Source organism: Sorex fumeus, unplaced genomic scaffold (assembly GCF_029834395.1).
Source record: "Sorex fumeus unplaced genomic scaffold, SorFum_2.1 ptg000006l, whole genome shotgun sequence".
Taxonomy (NCBI): Eukaryota; Metazoa; Chordata; class Mammalia; order Eulipotyphla; family Soricidae; genus Sorex; species Sorex fumeus.
Genome location: NW_026606063.1, coordinates 27,809,527 through 27,832,044, shown reverse-complemented (window position 1 = coordinate 27,832,044; position 22,518 = coordinate 27,809,527). Strand labels below are relative to the sequence as shown.

At 45.4% G+C, this 22,518-nt stretch overlaps 1 protein-coding gene across 4 annotated transcripts in view; it reads left to right on the top strand.

Moving 5' to 3' along the window:
* The first annotated feature begins 548 nt into the window (after positions 1 to 548).
* Positions 549 to 22,518, top strand: part of ASAP2 (ArfGAP with SH3 domain, ankyrin repeat and PH domain 2) — a 187,503-nt gene continuing 165,533 nt past the window's right edge. For all 4 annotated transcript variants that reach the window (XM_056123012.1, XM_056123002.1, XM_056122995.1 and 1 more), the window contains exon 1: positions 549 to 804. In XM_056123012.1, coding sequence (XP_055978987.1) covers positions 679 to 804 — 126 coding nt within the window. In that variant the 5' untranslated portion in view covers positions 549 to 678. The remainder of the gene's footprint in view (positions 805 to 22,518) is intronic.

Sequence of the window (22,518 nt, the reverse complement as noted above, 5' to 3'; positions counted from 1 at the left end):
CTTCGGCCGGGTCCATCACCTGCGCGGCAGGGCGCGCCCGCAGCAGCCCGGGTGCTCGGCGCCGGGGGCCCGAACGCCGAGACAATGCGGCGCGCGCGGCGGTGGGCGAGCGGCTCGGCGGGCCGGGGCGCGCGCCGCCTTCCTTCCTGCTGGCTCAGCTTCCCGGCGGCGGCGGCGGCGGCAGGCGGCGGCGAGCGCGCGGATTGGCGGCCCGGCCCTCCGCGCCGCCCCGCCCCGCGCCCGGCCGGCCGCCGCCCCCGGCCGGGACCCGCCCCTCTCTCCGCAGGAGGCGCTCGGGGCCCGGGGCTGGGTGGCGGGCAGTTCCCGCCGGCGCTGCGCGTCCGTCCGCTGCTGCTGCTGCTGCAGCTGCGAGGCTCTCGGGCAGGCGGTGGCGGAGCCCTCGGCGCGGCGGGCGGACGGGCCCGAGCTGCGCGGCGCGGCCGCTGCTCCCGCCGCCGGGCCCCGCGGGGGGCTGTGCTCCCGCGCCCTGCGGCGGCTCCTGCGGCGGCTCGTGCGGCCCCGGGCGGCGGCGGCGGCGCTTCCCTTTGTCCGCGGGGCCGAGCGGGCTGCGGGGCGCGGCGGCGGCGGCGGCGTCCGAGCTGCGGGTGGGAGCCCGCGCGGCAGCAGAGGCGGCGGCTCTCTCCCGCGCCCGGCCGCCGGCGCCCGCGCTCCGAGGCGATGCCGGACCAGATCTCCGTGTCGGAATTCGTGGCCGAGACCCATGAGGACTACAAGGCGCCCACGGCCTCGAGCTTCACCACCCGCACGGCGCAGTGCCGGAACACCGTGGCGGCCATCGAGGAGGTGAGCGCGCCGCGCGCGCCGGGCGGCTCCGGCCGCAGGTACCGCCGCGCCCCGCCGCGCCGCATCCCCACCCGCCCGGCCGCCCGGGCCAGCCGGGCCCCGCGCCCCGCTCCCGCCACCCGGGAAAAGTTTCTGGTCCTCCGACCCCCGACGCGGCGGGGATCACCCCAGCCCGGCACAGAAGCCCTTTGTTCCGTGGAGGTGGTGGCTCGGAGGGGACGGCTTGGGCCTTTTGAGCCCCCTCCCCACGGCCCCCCACATCGTTCCTTCTCCGCGCCTCCAACTTTGCCCCGAAAGTCGGGGTGGGCGGGGAGCAGGGGGACCCCCTGCGCCCAGCGGTTTCCCCCGGGCGTCCAACGTGCGTTCCGAGTGGCCGTGCCCGCCGCCGGCAGTGCGCACCGCGAGCCCCGCCGCTGCCCGCCGGGGCTTCGTCCGACTCTCGGTGGGTCCCGGGGCAGCCCCCGGCGATCGCGGAGAGGTGTGCACCCCACCCCTTAGCCGGGAAGGCCTGAGCAGGCCCTCCCCGATTGCCCGCCAAGGTGTGCGGGGCGCTGCGGCGTCTGCGGAGCCCGAGGCCTTTTTGCCCGCCACCCCCAGGTCGGTGCGGCTCACCCGTCCCAGCCTTTTTTTTTTATCACACCCCCCCGCGCCCCACCTCTGCCCCATCGGCTGGAAAAGGGGCGGTTGTAGCCAAGTGCTTTCAAGGTGCAAAGTCATCCCTCCCAGCTCTGGCTAAGGAGGGAGCTAGCTCGCAACCGCTCCTTTCGCGGACAGACTCCCCCCCGCCAGACCCGGGAAGGAAGGGGCCGCTCGAGGTGGGCCCTCAGCGGCTGCTGGCAGCGTCGGGAGGGGCCGGGCCGGCCGGTGCAGAGCCGGGTAGTGGGCAGAGCCGCCTCCTCCCCGCCGCTCCTTCTCTCCGCATCCGGATCAAGGGTGCAGCCTTCCCTTGCAGCGTTGCTCCGAGGGGCCGAGACCCCGAGCGTCAAGTGCTAATAAACACTCTGCAGGGCTTGAAGTAGGGAACCTGGTGTATGAGCCACACGTGGGCCAGTGTTGATTTCCAAGGTGAGCTTGCTCTTGGCCAGAATGGCGAGTTACAAGCTCATCCGTGGGGGATAGTCTAGTTGTTTCTAGGGACGATGCCTGCGTATAGAGTGAATGCGGGGAGAGAGCCTCAGTGAGCTTAAAATTAAGGGTTGGCTTTCCTGTTCTTCTTCTTCCTTGAACAAAGCATCTGCTGTGAGGAATGGCTTGGGGGCTGGCGGGGTGGGGGTATGTTGGGAGGGTGGGAATCCTGAGTGCTTTCCCTTATGGAATTTTCTAGAGAAAAAAAATTCTTGGTAGACTAGCAGTAAGTGATAGGTCAAATCAAAAGCAACAGATTCAGCATTCTGAATGTTTCAAGTTTAGTTCATCCTCTGCCTGCCTTCTCCCTGTTTCTGGTGGAAGAAAGCTTTAGTAATGAGTTCTGTGAATCCTGACTACTACTTGTTTCAGCACGACTATAAAATGGTACCTGCAAATGAGGCAGGTGAAGATGGGTTTAAGATGGTTTTTAAATTTTTCTTCAGATGCATTAGAAGTTTTTGGAAAACAGCATTATTTAATCATGTTTATGGACTGAATGCAACAACAACATAAAAAGTAGCTGCTCAGTGATTAGAGGAAGGAAGCATTATGTATACCTAGCCTCTAAAAAAATTGGTTAGTTAACAGGTATGGCGTACTACCTGCACACAGCAAACCCGGAGTTTGATCCCCTGAGCTCACGAGGAGTGCAGAGCCAGGAGTAAGCCCTGAGCACAGCTGGGTGTGGCCCCAAAGCCAAAAAAGAAAAAGGTGAATTACAAAAGCTGGGTTACATTTAAAGTTCTTCATCTTTTCCCCCACTGCAATTTGTCATTTAAATGTTAATAACACTGGCAGATGTTGGAAAGCTAAGCAAGTGGGAATTACTGGTACAACTGGCATACCCTTTCCTTGATTAATTTTAGTTTACAGTGTATAATTCCAAAGCTCTTTCTGCATGTTGTGCAGATTACCCCAGAGCTCAGTTACTGAGAAGATTAAGAAGAGACTGGATTTGGTCGTTTTATTAAACTGCAAGCTTGCGGCACATTGTCATCAGAACATAAAAATTGGTCTCAGAAATGAAAAAAAAATCATTACATATATGCCTATCTCACCTTAGGCGAATTCTGTGTACATATTATGATGATGATGGAACACATGGTCTTAGCTTTGTGACTCACATCAAAAGTTTATTTCCTTTCTCAGAGTGATCACTATGGATTCCTTTATATAATGCTCTTTTCTAGAGTGGCTTAATGTTCATTCCACTTACCAAAACTTATTTCATTTATGGTATTTTTCAGTAAGTAAGGTAAAGGCCCTCCCGTTGATCGTCGATTTGCTCGAGCGGGCCCAGTAACGTCTCCATTGGAGACTTTGTTGTTACTGTGTCTGGCATATCGAATACTCTCGGTAGCTTGCCGGGCTCTCTGAGAGGGGCGGAGGAATCGAACTCGGGTCGGCCATGTTGGCTGCTTGTAAGGCGAACGCCCTACCCGCTGTGCTATCGCTCCAGCCCTTTTCAGTAAGTAATGCCCACATATTTTGGTTTTAACCAAGCATCTGCTTATTAAAGCAAGGCCTAAGAATGGTTATTGAGATTACTTGTTTAACAGAAAAGAATTAAAAAAATTATTTCCAATGCAGATTGCTGAAAATTACTGTAGGAGTGAAATTTGCTTTTTTTGGATATACACACCTACAATGGGCATATGAGTAGCTATTAGTCCCCTACTCTGTGTTACAGACATCACGTCTGTTGCACTTACTCCTCATCCCCACATTTTGTCCGAAGAAGTTAAAGCATAGGCAGAGGGAAGTTAATTTGCCATAGGTTGTAGAGCTGGAACTTGAACTTGGCTCCATGTTGTTTCCAGAAGCTATGCTGCTATGCTGGGTTGTTACTTTTAATGATGCCAAGTATCTAAATTGCTCCTTTGGTAGGTAGACCAGGGTCCCAGACCAGATTCACCACTTTCTGCTTGTGTGAACTTGGATGAGACGTCTATAGTTTTCTCATTTTTCTCAGCTGAGACATTTGAATAACAATACCTGTCACCTTCAGAGTTGATGAGACCATACTCAGCACAATATCTGACAAACAACTGACTTAGTAAATGCTGACAACTTAACAGATTTTAAAATCCACAGAGCCTGAGGAGACTATCTGGTCCTAGGAGAGGTTTTATGAGGGGGTGAGAGAAGTTGGGGAAATGGCTGAAGGGTTGAATGAATAAAAAAATTGCTACACTGTCATTAACCCATGTTTATCTTTTGACAGTTTTGTTGTCTTAGAACAGGTGAAAACATAGCTGTGCTTTGAGTTTTACATTTTTTCACTTGATCACTTCCTATGGGCTAAGTAATTATTTTACACAATTTCAGCAAAGCCTGGTGCTTCAGCTAGTCAGTCTTGTAAAGTGGCTTTGGTATAAATCCAAGGAGTAAGCCTATGCAACGACCCCCCCCCTCTCCCCCCCAATTTGGGATGGTGGCAATTTCTTTATTTTTGCGGAGGAGTTTGGAGTGGGGAGGGTTCCAAAGCAGTGCTCAGGGGGATTGTGGGGTCACTCCCAGTGGGTTGGGCTCAAGTTTCTTTGCTAGGGCCCAAGGATACCAGTTTCAGGGATTACTAGGGTCACTCCATTGGTGCGGGGCGGGTGTGGGGGGGGGGCTTGTCTCCAGGGCCTTACCCAGTGATGTTCAAGAAGCTTTATGGTGCCAGGAATTCAAAGGAGGTCTGTGGTGCCAGGAATTCAAGGGAGGTCAGGCCCATGTATCCTAACCCAATAGTATCTTCTTGGCCCTCTTCTTTTGTTTCTCTGTATCTCTGAGCACTTAAGAATATTGGCAATATAGGGAAACATTGTATCCATAGTTGAATTACTCTGTTTCTAGTTAGAGCCTTCTCTTTAGAGCATCCTCCATTCTGCCCTGCCTTGCTTATCCGTTTTTCTTAGTAGATCCGTAGTTTTAAAGATAAATTTGATGTTGACTCTAAGTATTAAAATTTAATCTACTTCCTTCTGAGGTCAGAATGCTTCACGCTGTGGTCCATGGTTACCTAGGAAATCTCATTGCTGTCATAAGCACAGGGTTCTAACTGCAGGGCTGGAAGGAGCTGCTGGACTGCTCGGACTACCAGGGGTCCTGCCTGCCTTGGGGCCAGGTGCCCCTCCCAGCGTTCATAATGGGAACCCAACCTAAGAACTCTGCAGGCAAGAATATAATTTTGAATTTCATTCTTTGTGAATTGTTTGAAAAACAGCTTCTCCAAATGCCAGATCAGTGAGGGTGGGGGGTGGGGGAGGGGTGGTCAGCAAAACCCACCTCAGCTCTGTGGCTGGAAGGACCTTACTTTTTTACCCAATGCATTCATGTTTTTCTGTGGATCAAGTAGGACCGCTCTTTTATGCTGTATTTTGACTTCTGAACTTATGTGCTTGGAATTTGTTTTTTTTTTTAATCGAATCACCATGAGCTGCAGTTACAAAACTTTCATGTTTGAGTTTCAGCCATACATCTATCCTTTCACCAGTGCACATTTTCCACCACCAATGCCCTCAGTATCCTCCCCCTATCTCTATAGCAGACAATTTCCCTCTTTCTCTACTTATGGGCATTATGGTTTGCAGTACAGATAATGAGAGGTCAGCATGTTTGGTCCTTTATCTACTTTCTCATGCTTGGAAATTTGAGTCATTTAAGGAGGAACCATGTTTCTCAAGTGATTACTCTCTTCCTTTCTACCCATACTTTTCACTTTACCTCCTCTCTTTTTTTTTTTTATATGACTTACATGAAAAGTTCTCATGCTATTTCTGCCCATTCAGTGTTGGATCCTTCTGTGTGTGGGGTGATGGGTGTAGTTCTTTGAAAGAATCTACAGCTTAGTGGATGGGAGAGATGTTCTATAAATAAGTCCATGCAGTAAAATGTCCATGTTGTGTGCTCTAGCAACATGATTATCTAAACTCATGGATGTCCGGGAAGGGCAGTGGTTTGGTACATTGGGGCCACAGGTTAGGAAGGTCTTATATGCTGATGTGTGATTGAGTCATGAAGTCATCTGTGGGCCACCATATGCTTGAATCACTAAGTGATCTCAGTATGGTCTTCTGTACCTGCCTGCCCGCCTTAGGTAAATATTGATCGACTCCTGAGTTGGTGACTGACTATACCTCTGATTGCTTTCTCATAGCCAACCATTCTACAGATGGCTGTTCAGGCCCAGAATTTGGAGTAGGAATGGGGAAGATGGGGTCTGGAGAGACAGGCTGAAGCACATGTTTTACATGTACCTTTGCATGCTCCAGGTTTGATCTTTGTCACTGCATAATCCGTGGGTCCACTGGGAGCAGACCCTAGTCACTCCCCAAAGGAACTCCTAGACCTCCTGGGTGTGACCCCAAAATGAGTTTGGAGTGGCCCTAGATTCTTGTATTGAACTTCACATTTTGAGGCACTGGTGCCTTTCTTTCTTCGTGGAGCAGATACTTTCTGGAGTGCAGCTGTCCAGTAGGGTAGTCTACAGAGGAACTCAAGTCTGGGTTCGATCCATAGCCCAACAGGCTGAGCTCAGGCTTTGCATGTGGGAGGTATGGCTTCCATCCCCAACACCACATGGTTCCACAAGCAAGGAACATCGCTGTACATGGTCCCCAGAAAACAAAACAAAACAAATAAATAAAAATCCAGTTCCTCAACTATGCTAGCAACCACATTTCAAGAGTTCAGCAACCACATGTGTTTTGTGGTAGATAGAAGACATTCCCATCACTGCAGAATATTCTGTAGGAACTAGTGAAGCTTGTTAGGAATGCAGAACCTTAGATCCCACGTTGGAGCTGAGAAATCAGAGTGTGCATTTATTTTAATAACATCTCAGGTATTTTATAAACACATTAAAGTTCGAGAATCTGGGCTGAAGAGATAACACAGCAGGTCGGGCACTTGCCTTATACCCTGGTGACATGAGTTTGATCCCTTGCACTCCATATAATCCTCCTATTCCTGCCAGGAGTGATCCTTGAGCTCAGGGCCATGATTAAGTCCTGAGTACCACTGGGTGTGGCTTAACCACTCCCCCTCCAATTATTTTAAAATAAATACAGTTTGAGAAGACTGTTCTGGACTGTGTACCCTGTCTGTATCTGTCTATCAGAATCACTTTTTTTTTTTGGAACCACACTTGGTGGTACTCAGGACTCACTCCTGGCAGTGCTTGGGTGGACCATATGATGTGCCAGGGATCTGGTCAGATCATCTATGTGCAAGGCCATTGCCTTATCCACTGTACCATCTCTCCTCATACTGGGTTTGACCTATTTGGGTGGAGCCTGAAGCATTGTTGTTTTTCAAAACCTCTTAAGTGGGGTTGAGAATCACTGCAGTAAATTCTTATGTGATATGTAGAGTAGTGATAATTGTGGCGGGTGGGGGCTGCTTAATGAGAAAACACCTGCTTTCCTGAATAACACACAGTAGCAAATCAGATATTTTAAAAAATGTCTTAAAATATATTTCTGACTTTTTGGATCAGACCTGATGATGCTCAGGGGTTCCTCTTGGCTCTGTCCTCAAAATTACTTCTGATGGTGCTCAGGGACCATATGGGATAACTGGGATTGAACCCGGGTCACCTTGTGTGCAAGGCAAATGCACCACCCACTGTCCCATTACTCTGGCCCCAACAAATCAGGTATTTTTAAAAGACTTCTTTTCTTTTTTTTAAAGATAGGTAGAACACAGTATAGAAAAATAATTTTGTAAGTCAGGAGTAGCCCGTCTAAGGAGGTGCAGTTAGGCAGAGCCAGGAATGCATTGAGGAAGCCAGCCAGGGAAGAACTGGTCTAGGGCAGCGTGGGAGAAGGGGCTGTGATAAGGTTTGGGCTGGGGCACCTCAGGACAGAGGAACGCCCGTGTTCATAGTGAGAAGGAAGAGAAAGAGGAGTGGCAGACTGATCAGACTCACAGTCCTTACTGGTCTTGGTGGAAGAGATTTGGATTTTTTGATCTAATGTTATAGGAACTTGTTGGAGGGTTTTACTTTTAAACTTTTTTTTTTTTTGCTTTTTGGGTCATACCTGTCAATGCATAGGGGTTACTCCTGGCTCTGCACTCAGGAACTACTCCTGGTGGTGCTCAGGAGACCATATGGGATGCTGGGAATCGAACTTGGGTCAGCCGCGTGCAAGGCAAACGCCCTACCCGCTGTACTATTGCTCCAGCCCCTGTTGGAGGGTTTTGAGCAGGGAATAAGTCACATGATCTGATTTGTATTTAATTTTTTCCTTGGTGGTGGTTCCAGGGAGAATAGCCTAGCAGGCTTGAGGGTAGGAGGAGACTTTCTGGGGACTAGGGGGTTTTGTAATTGCAAATGATCTCCCGGTGTCCTTGTGGTGCAGTGGGCACTCAGAGGCTCTGTGGTGTCAGTGCCGAGACACACTATGTGCTCTAAACACAACTGGTTATTGAGCTTACAATGGGGGATTTCCCAAGTATCAAGTATTAGGCTAGACGCCAATGAAGGGAGATTATAGAGCTGACCTGTGAATAAGGACCTGGGCAGATGAATGTGTTTGCTTTTCTCCTCGGCTGTTTCTAGGCAGACCAGGGTAGGTGACACTTTCTTGGCTCTGTCAGATGCCTGGGATACTGTCCCAGAGTCAGCTCCCTAAACACTCCTCTCTCCCTACTAAAAAGAGGTGGTGATGTCACCAAGTCCTCATCCCACGGTAGGGACTCTTGTCTTTGCTTCTCTGCTTTAAAGTCTGTTATTACAAGGACCCTTCAGGTACTTTTATATCACTATTGTTTTCATCAAATTAACAATGTTGTGGGACAGATGAACCATCAAGTGCAAATCAAGTGCCTGGGTTGTGTTTTTATGATGATGGTTATTTTTTGGTTTGTTTTGGGGGCCACACCCAGCAGTTCTCCGAGCTTACTCTGTACCCAGGGATCACTCTGGGTCGGCTCAGGGGACTGACCACATGGGGTGCCAGGATTGAACTCAGGTCTACCTACTATGCTAATGATGGTCATTTTTAGAAAGGAATCTGACTGTCAGATGGATAAGTGTATATTGGGCCCCCGCCAATATGTATTCACTGCCTGATGCCAGGAATGTTAAAAGTGAATGGGACTAATTCCCTCCCTATGAAGTCCTTATATTTCAGCTTCTGCATGCAGTTGCATTGTATGTTTTTAATCTTTTGTATACCATGGGTCTCTTTGAAAAGAGATCTCTTTTCAGAAAGAAAGATATTTTAATGCAAAAGACAAAATGCATAGGATTTCAGTCAACCAAATATACTGAAATTCATTTAGACAATGGATGCAAGTAATGTTTTAGTTTTTTTTTCAAACAACTCTAAAGGTTTACTCATATATCCTTTGTTGGGGGTCCTGGGGATATGGTTCAGTGGTAGAGCACACACTTTGCATGTATGAGGCTCTGGATGCGATTTCCAGCACCAAAAAGCAACCAAAAGACATGTATTTTTCTTGAACTCATAAGTACTGTTAATTTGCTATGATATGTTGCTTTACATTCAAAATTGAAAAATGGTAAGTTTCTGTTACGAGGATAATATCGTGCAAATACAATTTTTTTTTTAGTCCAAGTTTATAGTACCTCTGAATTTACTTATTTATTTATTTTTGCTTTTTGGATCACACCCAGCAACGCTCAGGGGTCACTCCTGACTCTGCACTCAGGAATTACTCCTGGCGGTGCTTGGGGAACCATATGGGATGCTGAGAATTGAACCCAGGTCGGACGCATGCAAAGCAAACGCCTTACCCTCTGTGCTATTGCTCTAGCCCCAGTACCTCTGAATTCAGACTAAGAATTTCATGGTTTGATGTTATGATTCATTAAATTATTTTTTAGACTGTTAAATACTCATTGAAACCAGCCTCAAAATTATTACATTGTTGTCATCATGAGTTGTTTCTCAGAGTCTAGCCAAGATAAACTAAACCCTAGGCCAGTGCGTAGTAATTATCAGGTAGTAAAGGTGTAAAGGTGCACAGAGAAACTTGTCTGGGTGAGTCAAGTTGTCACTTGTGGTTTGCTGGCCATGGTGTGCTGGACATTTTTTTAAGATGGTATGGCAGTTTTTCATAGATTTCCTGGGTTAGTTTGTACAGCTACCTTGGAGTTCAGTAAAACTGAATTGCATCACCGGTGCTGGCGTGGATGTGGCAAGAAAGGAACCCTCCTTCACTGCTGGTGGGAATGCCGACTGGTTCAGCCCTTTTGGAAAACAGTATGGACAGTTCTCAAAAAATTAGAAATTGAGCTCCCATTTGACCCAGCAGTACCACTCCTGGGAATATATCCCAGAGAGGCAAAAAAGTATAGTCGAAGTGACATCTGCACTTGTTTGTTCATTGCAGCACTCTTTACAATAGCCAGAATCTGGAAAACACCTGTGAGTGCCCGAGAACAGATGACTGGTAAAAGAAACTTTGGTACATCTACACAATGGAGTACTATGTAGCTGTTAGAAAAGATGAAGTCATGAAATTTACATACAAGTGGTACTACATGGAAAGTATCATGTTAAGCGAAATGAGTCAGAAAGAGAGGGATAGACATAGAAAGATTGATTCATGTGGGGAACATAAAGTAACAAAATAGGAGACTAACACCCAAGAGTGGCCGAGATTAGTACCAGGAGGTTTGCTCCATGACTTGGAGGCCAGCCACACATGCTGGGGGAAAAGGGAGCTCAGACAGACAAGGGAGCACCAAATAAAGGGTGTTGGGAGTATCCTCCCAGGATGGGAGAAGCATGCTGAAAGTAGACTATAGACCGAACATGATTGCCACTCAATGCCTCTTATGCAAACCATAACACCCAAAAGGAGAGAGAGAGAGAGAGAGAGAAAGAGAGAGAGAGAGAGAGAGAGAGAGAGAGAGAGAGAACAAAAGGGAATGCCCTGCCACAGAGGCAGGGTGGGATGTGGGGGATGGGGGGGTGGGAGGCATACTGGGACTCGTGGTAGTGGAAAATGGGCACTGGTGGAGGGATGGGTATTTGGTCATTGTATAATTGAAACCCAGGCACAAAGATTTGTAAGTCTACAACTGTACCTCATGGTGTTTCACTAATAAAAATTAAAAACAAAACAAAACAAAAAAGAACTGAATTGCATCTCTTGAGTCCTCTGGTTTGAAACCTAAACTGGGTTGCTTTTCTGCAGACCTGTTCCTGTATTTTAACCTTTATTATTTTTCTAGCCTCTCATACCCTTCTTGACTCTGTTGGGCAAGCTTGATTGTGAAGTGATTGTAGGTTTATAGACTTGTCTTGTCTTGAGAGGGGTTACATCTTTGAAATGCTGCAGCTAGTGCATTAGTGTATTTGAGGTTTTTTTTTTTTTTGCTTTTTGGGTCACACGCAGCAATGCTCAGGGGTTACTCCTGGCCCTGTGTTCAGCAATTACCCCTGGCCCTGGCGGTGCTTGGGGGACCATATGGGGTGCCGGGGATTGAACCCAGGTCGGCTGCATGCAAGGCAAATGCCCTACCTGCTGTGCTATCACTCCGGCCCAGTCATTTGAGGTTTTTTTTAAAAAATGTTTTTCTTTTCTTTTTTTTTTTTCTCTTGCCTTTTATTTCTAGCATTTACTGGGCATCTGCTATGTGCCGGGCATGGTTTTGAAGTTCTTTACATATAATTACTACAGAAACCCTTAATGTTCAAGGAACCTTAGCCCAAATCACAGAGCTAGGAAATGGTGGAGTCTGGGTCTCCAACTCAGAACATCTGAGTTGTCTGGACATGAGAGGCTGGATGTGCAGCAGAGGTCTGCCTCTGTAGAACCTGGGTCAGAAAGCCCTCTGTGGATGCGCTCTCTCTCTCTCTCTCTCTCTCTCTCTCTCTTTCTCTCTCTCTCTCTCTCTCTCTCTCTCTCTGTAAATTGCATCTCTTGCATGTCTTTAGTGAATGCTTCTGGGAAATTCTTGCTGCTGCTCTTTTCTCTGCCTCCTCTGTCCTTGATGCAGAAATGATTCCATTTTACTTTCTTCAGTTCTGCTGACATGCTCAGCCCTGCAGAGCCAAGCGGCTTGTGGGCATTGCCCACTTTCTAGAAGAGTCTTGCTTTATTCACGGCAGTACTGATGATGTCACCCTTACCCTCCATGCTGATGTAGCTTTGACAGTAGGATTCCCACCCCACCCCCACCCCCCAGTAGTTTTTGTTATTTATTTTATTTAGGTGCCACAATTTTAAAAGCTTTGGGCATTCAGTGTTCCAGCTGCAAACCCGCCATCAGTGTCAGTGTTCTTTCACCATGGACCCAAGGTTCCATCCCTCTCCCCATCTGGCCTCAATAGCAAACTCATTTGAAAAAATGACTTACAGTTTGGGCCACATATTTACAATAACGTAGACTCTTACAGTGTTGATTTTTGACAATATGGTTTTACATACAGATACAACACAATCGGATGGCTGATGTAACCTCTTTTTAAAGATTACATCTTTCTTTCAGGAGTCTAGTCAGGTGATCCAATTTTGAAGCCTCATTTTTTTAGTTTCCAAGAATAAATCACATTCTTAAGAGTGTCTTTTTTTCCCCCTTGGTTTTTGTTCCATACCTGGTGGTGCCCAGGGTGGAACACCACTTATTTCTGGCTCTGTGGTTCGGGGTTATTCCAGGTGGTGCTCAGGGGTCAGGCATTGAACTGAGGTCAGCAGCATAACAGGTGAGCATCTTAGCCCCAGTAATATAGGCCCTCTATATTATAACACCATAGCCTTTCACTGGCCCCTTCATATTAGACTTAAAAAAAAAACACTATAATAGTGTTATTAGAAGCAATGGTTCTGTGTTAAGGTCTGTGCTGTGTTTTAAATTGATTGAAGCCCCTGTATAATCCTATGTGATAGGGCCTTTTGTTAATCTTTGTTCTATAGTCAAAGAAATTGAACCTTAGCAAGTAACGTTGATTGCAGATCCTGGACCCACATCAGGGTCCCAGCAGTGAGAGAGTAATGTTGCATCATGGGTTTTAATCCTGTTGGTTCTTAAGTGTCTGCTGGGTCGTCCTCTGGGGATTTCTGCTGCCAGGAAGATCCTCTCATGGTATTTCTAGGGGTTTCTTTAGTGCAGATGATGACTGACCGGCCCCATTATTGCTGACTTAGGGACTGTGGTCACTCACACAGGGTCATTAGACACTAACCCCTGGGGTTGTGTTTAACATCAAAGGTGTTTATTAAGTGACCTTAATTGCCATGAAGTGAGTTAAAGGGCAGATCTGGCCACCCCAGAGCTGTGGGACAGAGATCACTGTCACGGCTGCTTGTAAAGGGCCTGGAGCGAGGTTGACAGTGCTCAGATCCCTTTTTGTTAGTGGTGGTCCCTGAAAGGGAAGTCACACTTGTCATGTCTGGTGGGCAGACTGGCACTGAGAGGGGTCAGCACTTTGTTTCTAATTAGGGAATTGGAGGGAGATTCTGAAAATAAGGGAGAATGTTAATTCCTTATGCTCTGTATCACTTTGACCTGTTCCTTTTCAGGCCTCTTTTGTTAAATGGTGGTGATTGTTTTTGTTTTTGCTTTTTTTTGGGGGGGAGGGGTACTTCTAAGCAGTGCTGGGGTAGGGAGGGGGCACTTCCAGCAATCTGTGGCCAGCCAGGCCAAACAGTTGAATTTTAGGGCCCAAGGATGCAGTGCTCCTCTGCTCCTGCAGTGTCAGGGACCACCAGGGCTGCACATGGTAATGTCCAGGGGACGGTGTGGTGCCGGGGAGGCCACCAGGATGCCTTGCCCTGACCCCATACTGCCACTGCAGCCCTGGAGTCTGTGATGAGATGGACTGTAGGACCTTCCAGCCCAAGACAGAATTTGCAACTGTACACAATACAGCTCTTCTGCTTCTCTTTTCCTGTAATGACAACTCCTAAATTTTCTTTCGCCTGTTCATACTTTCCAAGAGATTAAAAGTGAAAATAAACCTTAGCTTTTCTATTCCTACCCAGAGGATTCCTTTCTGCAGATATCATTAAAATTAATATAGAGTCTGTGAGCGCCATGTCCATTGGGTGCACTATTAAATTTTTGAGGGACAAGTGGGGCTAAATAGCATGCAACCTGTCTCACCTTGATGTAGTTTTTGTATTTTTTGCTGCATGCCTTGGTTTTTTTATTACTTCTCATTTGAGCTTTGCTTCTCTGGTTGTGTTAAAGATCACTGCTTTGCCATTATTAAATAAGCTGGACTATTGAACTTTAATACTGATTTTCTTATATTGTGGTTCATTTTCCTAAGCTTTAGAGAAGTTTCTTTAGAATATGTTTCTTTCTCTTTCTCGTTCTCATTCTCTCTCTCTCTGTTTCTCTTTCCATCTCTCTGTCTCTGTCTCTCTCTCTTTCATGAAGCCCTTAGGATTTGGTTGTACTTATATGTTCAAGTTGAAAGAACACTAACCAAGAGGATGGAGATAGCTGATTCCAGTTCTAATGCCTGGTCTCTAAAATTAGGGATTTGAAATAGTTGACCCTTGACTCCCCATCCTAGCCTGAAGAGCCCAGGACTCTTTGTGTAACATATATTGGGTTGGAAAAGGCTCTGGAATAAATGGCCAGAATAATGCTATGAAAATTATAAATCAATTAAAGATAGACGAGGACCCTATGAAATGGAAAAATGGCTTTTGGATTGGAAAAATCAATATTGTCGAAATGATCATCCCACCTAACTTTAAGGCAATCCCAATCCAAATCTTGATGACATTCATCTAGAATTTAAAAGAGTCAATAATAAGGTTTGTATGGAACCACAGAACACCCTTATTAGCCAAAACCATACTGAGAAGAAATTGGGAGGCATCTCATTACCTAACTTGAAACTATATGATAAATCTATGATGATCAAAATAGCATGGTAGGGGCTGGAGCGATAGCACAGCGGGTAGGGTGTTTGCCTTGCATGCGGCTGATCTAGGTTCAATTCCCAGAATCCCATATGGTTCCCCAAGCATCGCCAGGAGTAATTCCTGAGTACATAATCCAGGAGTAACCCCTGTGCATTACCGGGTGTGACCCAAAAAGAAAAAAAATAGCATGGTACTGAAAAGAATAAACTCTCTGACCAGTGGGTTAGAATCAGATACCCAAAGGCAAATGCCCAGATCTGTGGTCACACATTTTCAACAAAGGAGCTATGTTCATGAAATGAGTAAAGATAACCTCTTCAGCAAATAGTGTTGGAAAAACTGAATAACTGCATGTAAAAAATAAAGCAGGATCCATTTCTCACACTTTATACAAAAGTCAGCTTAAAGTCATCAAAGATCTTGAAATCAGACTGAATCCATAAAATACATTGAGAAAAAAATTGGCAGAGTGCTCTGAGATTCGGATCTCAGAGGTGTTTTCAGTGATATGGGTCCCTAGGCAAGGCCAACAGAAACAAATCAACAAATGGGACTTCGTCAAATTAAAACAATTCTGCTTAGTTAAAGAAACCTTAGCTAAAACTAAGACACTCAATGAATGGGAGAAAATGTTCACGCTCAACAACATCAGGTAAAGGATTGGTTACCCTAGAAATATATAAAACACTCAAAGATCAACACCAAAAATGATGTTTGAGACAACTTTATGCTATGCTACTTCATAGCATATCAAGAACAAATTTGAAATGGATGAACAATGTCAATGAAAGTGTTACAAAACTCTTAAAAGGTAATATTGGTGTAACTTGTTACCTTAGACAAGAGTTTCTTAGGTATGACACCAAAAGCACAACCAAACAAAGACAAGTTTATTATCAGAAGCATGTGTTTCCTAGAGAAATGACTCAAACACCTGGAAATTAAACAGCTCACTACTGAACAACCATTGGGCCAGAGAAGAAAGCAAAGGATTCCTGTAAAGAAGCAAGAATGAGTACACGACCTATCAAGACTTTTGGAATACAACAAAAGTAGTGTTAAGCTCATGACTATGAAAGTATTCATCAGAAAGGAAGAGAGGGTCCACATAAATAACCCAACTACACAGTTTACGAAACTGAAAAACAACCAACAAAATAAGCCCAAAGCAGTCAGGAGGAAGGAAATAATTCAATTCAAAATTAATGAATTGGAACCCAAAAAAATCAATCCAAAAGATGAACAAAACCAAAATTGGTTCACTGAAAAAATGAACAAGATTGGTAAGCCACTAGCAAGACTCACAAAAAAAGAGAACCGTAACTGAATTAGAAAAGAAAAGGGAGGGGCTGGAGCGATAACACAGCATAGGGCATTTGCCTTGCATGCTGCCAACTCAGGTTTGATTCCCAGCATCCCATATGGTCCCCTGAGCACCGCCAGGAGTAACCCCAGTGCACTGGCAGGTGTGACCCCAAAAAGGAAAAAAAAAAGAGGGCTGGAGTAATAGCACAGTGAGTAGGGTGTTCGCCTTGCATGTGGCTGACCTGAGTTCTAATCCCTGGCATCCCATGTTATCCCCCAAACATTGCCAGGAATAATTCCTGAATGCAGAAGCAGGAGTAACCCCTGAGCATCACTGGGTGTGACCCAAGAAACAAAAAAAAAAAAAGAAAAGGGAGATATCAAAACAGATATGACTGAATTTCAAAGAACCCCCAGGGATTACTTTGAATAGACAAGCAATCTGTGGGAAAAAAGAAAATGGGAGGCATCACTTTCCCCAACTTAAACCTATATATTACAAAGCTGTAGTATTGAAAACAGCATGCATGATGCTGGAATAAGGACAGACCCTTAGATCAATGGAATAGAATTGGAAATCCAGAGACAGACCCTCAATTATATGGTCATTTAATCTTCGATAAAGAAGCAAAATATAGGAAGTGGAGCAAGGAAAGCCTTTTTAACAAGTGGTGCTGGGAAAATTGGTTAACCATATGCAAAAACCAAAAAACATCAGTCCTCTATTTAATGCCATGAACAAAAGTCAAGTGAGAATGGACTGCAGACCCTGATATCAGACCTGAACCCATAAGGTACAGAGAGGAAAACATAGGCAGAACTCTCCTGTTGTAACAATGAAACGTAGTGGCCTCTTTTAAGTATAATTTGCCACTGACAAAAAAAAGTGGGAACAAAGATAAACAGATGGAACTACATTAAATGAAGAAGCTATTGCACCTCAAAAGAAATGATGGCCAGCATATAAAGATAACCCACAGAATGAAAGAATCTATTTACCGAAGACTCATCTGATAAAGAGTTAATATCAAAGATGTATAAGACACTAACAGAACTTTAGAAGGAAAAAAATCCAACCCCACTTAAAAAATGGGGAGAAGAGATGAACAGAAACTTCCTCAAAGAAGAAATACAAATGGCCAAAACGCATAATGAAAAATGCCCCTAACTTTTATAAATTTTTGAAAAAAATCCCTGGCTAATCATCAGGGAAATGCAAATCAAGAGAACAGTTGATATCACTGGAGAGAGACTAGCACACATCAAAATCAACAATAACCGGTGTTGGTGTGGATGTTGGGGGGAAAGGGACTTTCATTCACTACTGCTGGGAATGTCAACTGGTCCAGCCTTTTTGGAAGACAATATGAACGTTTCTTGAAAAACTAGAAATTGAGCTTTCATACAACTCAGCAATTTTACTCCTTGGAATTTACCCAAAAAGTCCAAAAACACAATGCAGAAAAGGCATCTGCATTCCTATGTTCATTGCAGCATTATCACAATAGCCAAGATCTGGAAATTACTCAAGTGCCCAAGAACAGATGAATGGACAAAGAAACTATGGTACACCATGCAATACGGCTTGACTGTAAGGACAGGTGAAGTCATGCAGTCTGCTGCTAGGTGGATGGGTCTGGCAAGTATCTTGGTGAGTGAAGTCAGAGGGAGAGGGCCAGACACAATATGATCTCTCATATGTGGGATATAAAGAAACAAAGGAGAATAACAAACAGTCAAAGGCAGTGGAAAGAAAGGGCAGGATAACTGGTCATCTGCAGAAAGCTTGCCTCTGGAGTGAGATGGTAAAGGTAAAGGTAAAGGCCCTCCCATTGATCGTCGATTTGCTCAAGCGGGCCCAGTAACGTCTCCATTGGAGACTTTGTTGTTACTGTGTCTGGCATATCCAATACTCTCGGTAGCTTGCCGGGCTCTCCGAATGGGTGGGGGTTAATTCAGGGAAGGGAACGCTAAGACAGTGGTGAAGGAAAAAAGGTTGCCTGCCTTTGAGGCAGACTGAGGGTGGGGGGATAGGAGGGAAACTGGGAAATTGGTGGAGGGAAGTGGACACTGGTGAAGGGTGTGGTTTTGGAACACCTGAAACTCAATCATCAGTAAATTTGTAATTCAAGGCTATTTAATTTAAAAAGGAAAAGAAACATGTTTCCAAGGATACCATCAAGTGGTTGGAAGAGAGGATATAAAAATAGGAGAAACTATATACAAATCCATGTCATATAAAAGTCTAGTTTCTAGAATATATGAAGTACTTCTAAATTTCTACTAGAAAAAATGATTCAAATTTGGGGGCTGGGGAGATAGTACACCAAGTAGGTTACTTGCCTTGCTCATGGACTGCTTCAAACCCTGGCATTCCATATGGCACCCCCAGTACTGCCAAGAGGAATTCCTTAGTGCAGAGCCAGGAGTAACCCCTGAACATCACTGGGTGCGGCCCCCAAGAAAACCCAGTTTTTAAATGGGCAAAAAATTTCAATAGGTCATCCTCTAAAGGAAGATACACAAGTAGCCACAGGCACTTGAAACAGTGCACAAAACAATCAGCTTCTATTAGGGTCTTATAACTCAAGACACTTTAAAACCATTGAGAGGTCTACACTTAAAAAGACAGATTGTACAAGAATTTGGATAATACAAGAGTTGAGACCCTATACAGTGCTGGAAATATAATACAAGAGTTGAGACCCTATACAGTGGTGGAAATATAAAGTGGTGCTGCCTCTGGACTGTAGTTCAGCAGTTCCCCCCAAATTCCCATTCAATCATAGTTACATTCCTAGATTATATACTTAAGGTAATCCATGAAAACATAAGTTCATCCAAAAACCAGTACCAGAATGATGTCGGTGGGCCCCCATGAGTGACTTATGTGAAGCAGGGAGGAGAAAGATGGTCACTTTCCCCCCATCCGCCTCTGCCACCCAAGGTTATTGGGTTCTTGTCTCACCTCGCAGAAAAGAATTTCAGGAGTAGGCAAGCAGTGAAGTAAAACAGATTTTATTTGGAGGTTTTATTTTCTTTTTTAAAAAATTAATTTATTTATTGAATCACCGTGAGAACAGTCACAAAGCTTTTCAGTTCAAGTCTCGGTTGGTCATACAATGATCAAACACCTGTCCCTTCACCAGTGCACATTTTCCACCACCAAGAACCCCCGTATACCCCCCCTCCCACCCACCCCCCGCCTGTGTGGCAGATTTCCACTTAACTCTCTATATTGATCACATTCAGTATTACAACAGAAGACCCAACATTGTTGTTTGGAATTTTCCCCAACATTCAGACCTGCCACAAAGGACATCATTAGATAATTTGTTTTCTATTGCTGATTATGAAGAGCCTATGATGTTGCGTGGCCACAATAGCAGCCACTCGAATTTGGATTTCTGATAGTTTAGTAATAAACCTAGAAGGAATACTGCCAGAAGCCCCTGGGTTCATAGATTGGTATGTGTGCCTCTGGGTTCATGGTCGGTCAGAAGCCGGAGGAGGAGTTTGAGGGTGGTACCCAGAGCATTGGAGGTTTTTTGAAGAGAAGGAGGAAGACAAAGTGGGAGAGAGTGGAGAGTAACGTGCTCAAGGGAGAACCAGGGTTTCTCCAAGGGAGGAAAGAGCCTCTACACACATTCTAGCATTCGACAGGAAAGCAAGAAAGTACACATCTCAAGAGGGGAGAGATTCGGGCGCCACATGTGCAAGCAGTAGCAAGTTCAAGGTGGCTTTATAAGGATTTTCCAAACTGCCCCTGGTGGGGCTTTTACCTAGAGAAGAGTCCATTGCTAGTGTTGTTGCAAAGTGGATAGAATTGGGTACAGTCTTTGAAATTCCTTTTCTTGACCTTTGGTCCTGCTGGAGAGTTGGGCCCAACCTTTTCTGGTCTGGGCTAGCTGAGGGTTAATCAGATTAAAGGAAGAAATGGAGGGTTCTCTGGTAATTTTCTTCAGGCTCTTTCTGTAGGGAGGGATCCAGTCTCCTCAGGCTTTGTTGCTGAGAAGGTCTTATCAGGTCTTGCTTTCTGTATCCTCAAGGTGGATCAGACTTAAGACTGGTGACTTTATTACTTACAGATATTTCTTTGCCATCAAGTCAGTGTGTGTGTGTGTGTGTGTGTGTGTGTGTGTGTGTGTGTATGCTTCCCTAACCTACCTGCCTGCATCAAGAATATTCACAGCAGTATTATTCTTAATAGTCCTCATATGGAAATCTAAAGGTCTATCAATAATAACAAAATGTGTATCCATACAATAGCATAATTTCAGACAAAAAAATGCACAAAGTCATACTGCAACTCTGATGAACTTTGAAAACATGCTAAGTAAAAGAAATTTGATACAAAAAGTCACTTATCGTATATTTCCATTATCTGAATTACATCATATGAAATATCCAGAATTAGCAAATCTATGAACAGAAAATTGATTAATGCTTGCCAAGGGTTGAGGGGAAAGGGAACAGGGAGTGACTTCTAATAGGTACAGCATTTTTTTTTTTTTTGATGAAAATGTTCTTGACTTTGAATACAAGTGATGTTTACAGAATTTTGTAAATATGACAAAAAACCATGTTCTTTAGGATTTTCTGTGTACAAAATTATTTCATCTGCAAGTATAGCTTTGTGGCTTTAATTTGCATGCCTTTGTTTCTTTTTTTTTTTTAATTGCCTAAATTGTAGAATCAGCTCCTAGTCCTCTTTAGACATCCAATGGGTTTCACTGAATTAGGGACTCAAGAATTCAAGAATTCCCAGAATTCTCAAATATTAATCTGGGAATCAATCTTATAACTCCTAAATATGAATTTGTTTTCTTCCCTCTTGGGTACTCAATATTACAAGAGAATCAAATGATTTACCTGCTTGGTCTTTGGTTGTAAATTAAGTTAGTTGAAATTCTTTGGGAAATGGGTTTCAGATATTTGCCTCTTTTATTATTATCAGTCTTCGTTGTTTGGGGCCACACCCAGTGGTGTGCAGGGCTTACTTCTGGCTCTGTGCTCAGGGATCATGCCTGTTGGGGCTCAGGGAGTCATATGTGGTACCGGGAATTAGCCCCTGGTTGTCTGCATGCCGGGCAGGCACCCTACCTGCTGTACTCTATCTCTTAGGCCACTGTTTGTGTCTTTTAGAGGGCATTGTCACCTGGGAGCTTTGTATTCTAAGAGCCAGGTTTTGTTGAGTGTGCAATCCATTGTTTCTGCTGGTTAGCGTGGCTTTTAGATTCTGCTTTGTTGTTTGTTTTGGGGTCACACGCTCTGGTGCTAGGGACTTGAACCATGTTGCTGCTGCATGCAAGCCTTAGTTCCTGTGCCATCTCTCCGACCTCTTTTCTTTTCAAGAAGAGGATATGCTGCTCAGGACTCAGGATGGCAGCTTTCATTTTGGGGTTTCGGGCAGAGACCTCTTCTCCTCACTCCAGTCACTGTCCTCGCCACAACTTTGGTGGTGACATTTAATGCTGGCCTCCTTTCCTACCGCTCTGCCTCCCCTCACTTTTCTGAAACGAGTTTCTTCTCCCATTTTAAAGCCATTAGTCCTCTTCTGCAGCAGTGTTGAGGCAGCTTAATTTTTACAGTGCAGGTTTCCTTAGGGTCAGAGGAAAGTAAAGGAGGCTTGATTGATCTTATGACAAAATGCTTTAGTCATCATCCATATGAAATCTCTTAAGGGCTCCTATTCTGATTTTGTTGTTGTTGTTTGTTTAATTTATGAACCACCTTGGAGCCCTTCAGAGTTTATGCATAGCCAGGGAGGCCTGATCAATCATATCGAGGGTTATAGTCCTGCTTCAGATTTGCCCGGAGCCGTAATACTCTGGTTCTGGCCCTGGTAGATGTGGAGTTATGTGAGAGAGCAGCAGTGTCAGCAAATGAGTGTTTCCCAAAAGTAGTTACTGTTTTTTTTTTAAGGAAAATTTACTATTACATTGAATAATTAAAGCCAAGATCAGAGGGCATGGAAGCAAAAAAGGACCCCTCACAGGGGAGCAGCGGCTCGAAAGCGCATATTGTTTCTTGTGAAGGTCAGAGTCATGCTCTGTTCCTCAGGGTTCTGGAAAAGACCACGCAGGGAAATGTAAATGAAGAGCCTCTGCTCATGAGACCAGTGGGCAGGAGAAAAAGGATCAGACTTGCTTATGAGAGACAGACCGACCGACCATCTGTTAGCCAGAACTCCCACAGCAGAGATTTGGGGGACCGGAGTGATAGTATAGCAGGGAGGGCAATTGCCTTGCCCCAGGCAATTGCACATGGATGACTCAGGTTTGCTTCCAGCACCCCATATGGTCCCCAAGCACCGCCACGAGTCATCCCTAAGTGCAGAGCCAGGAGTAAGCACTGAGCACCGCTGGGTGTAGCCCAAAAGGTCTAAAGGGGGGAAAAAAGTGAGATGTGAGGCCTCTGTTCATCCATGGAGAA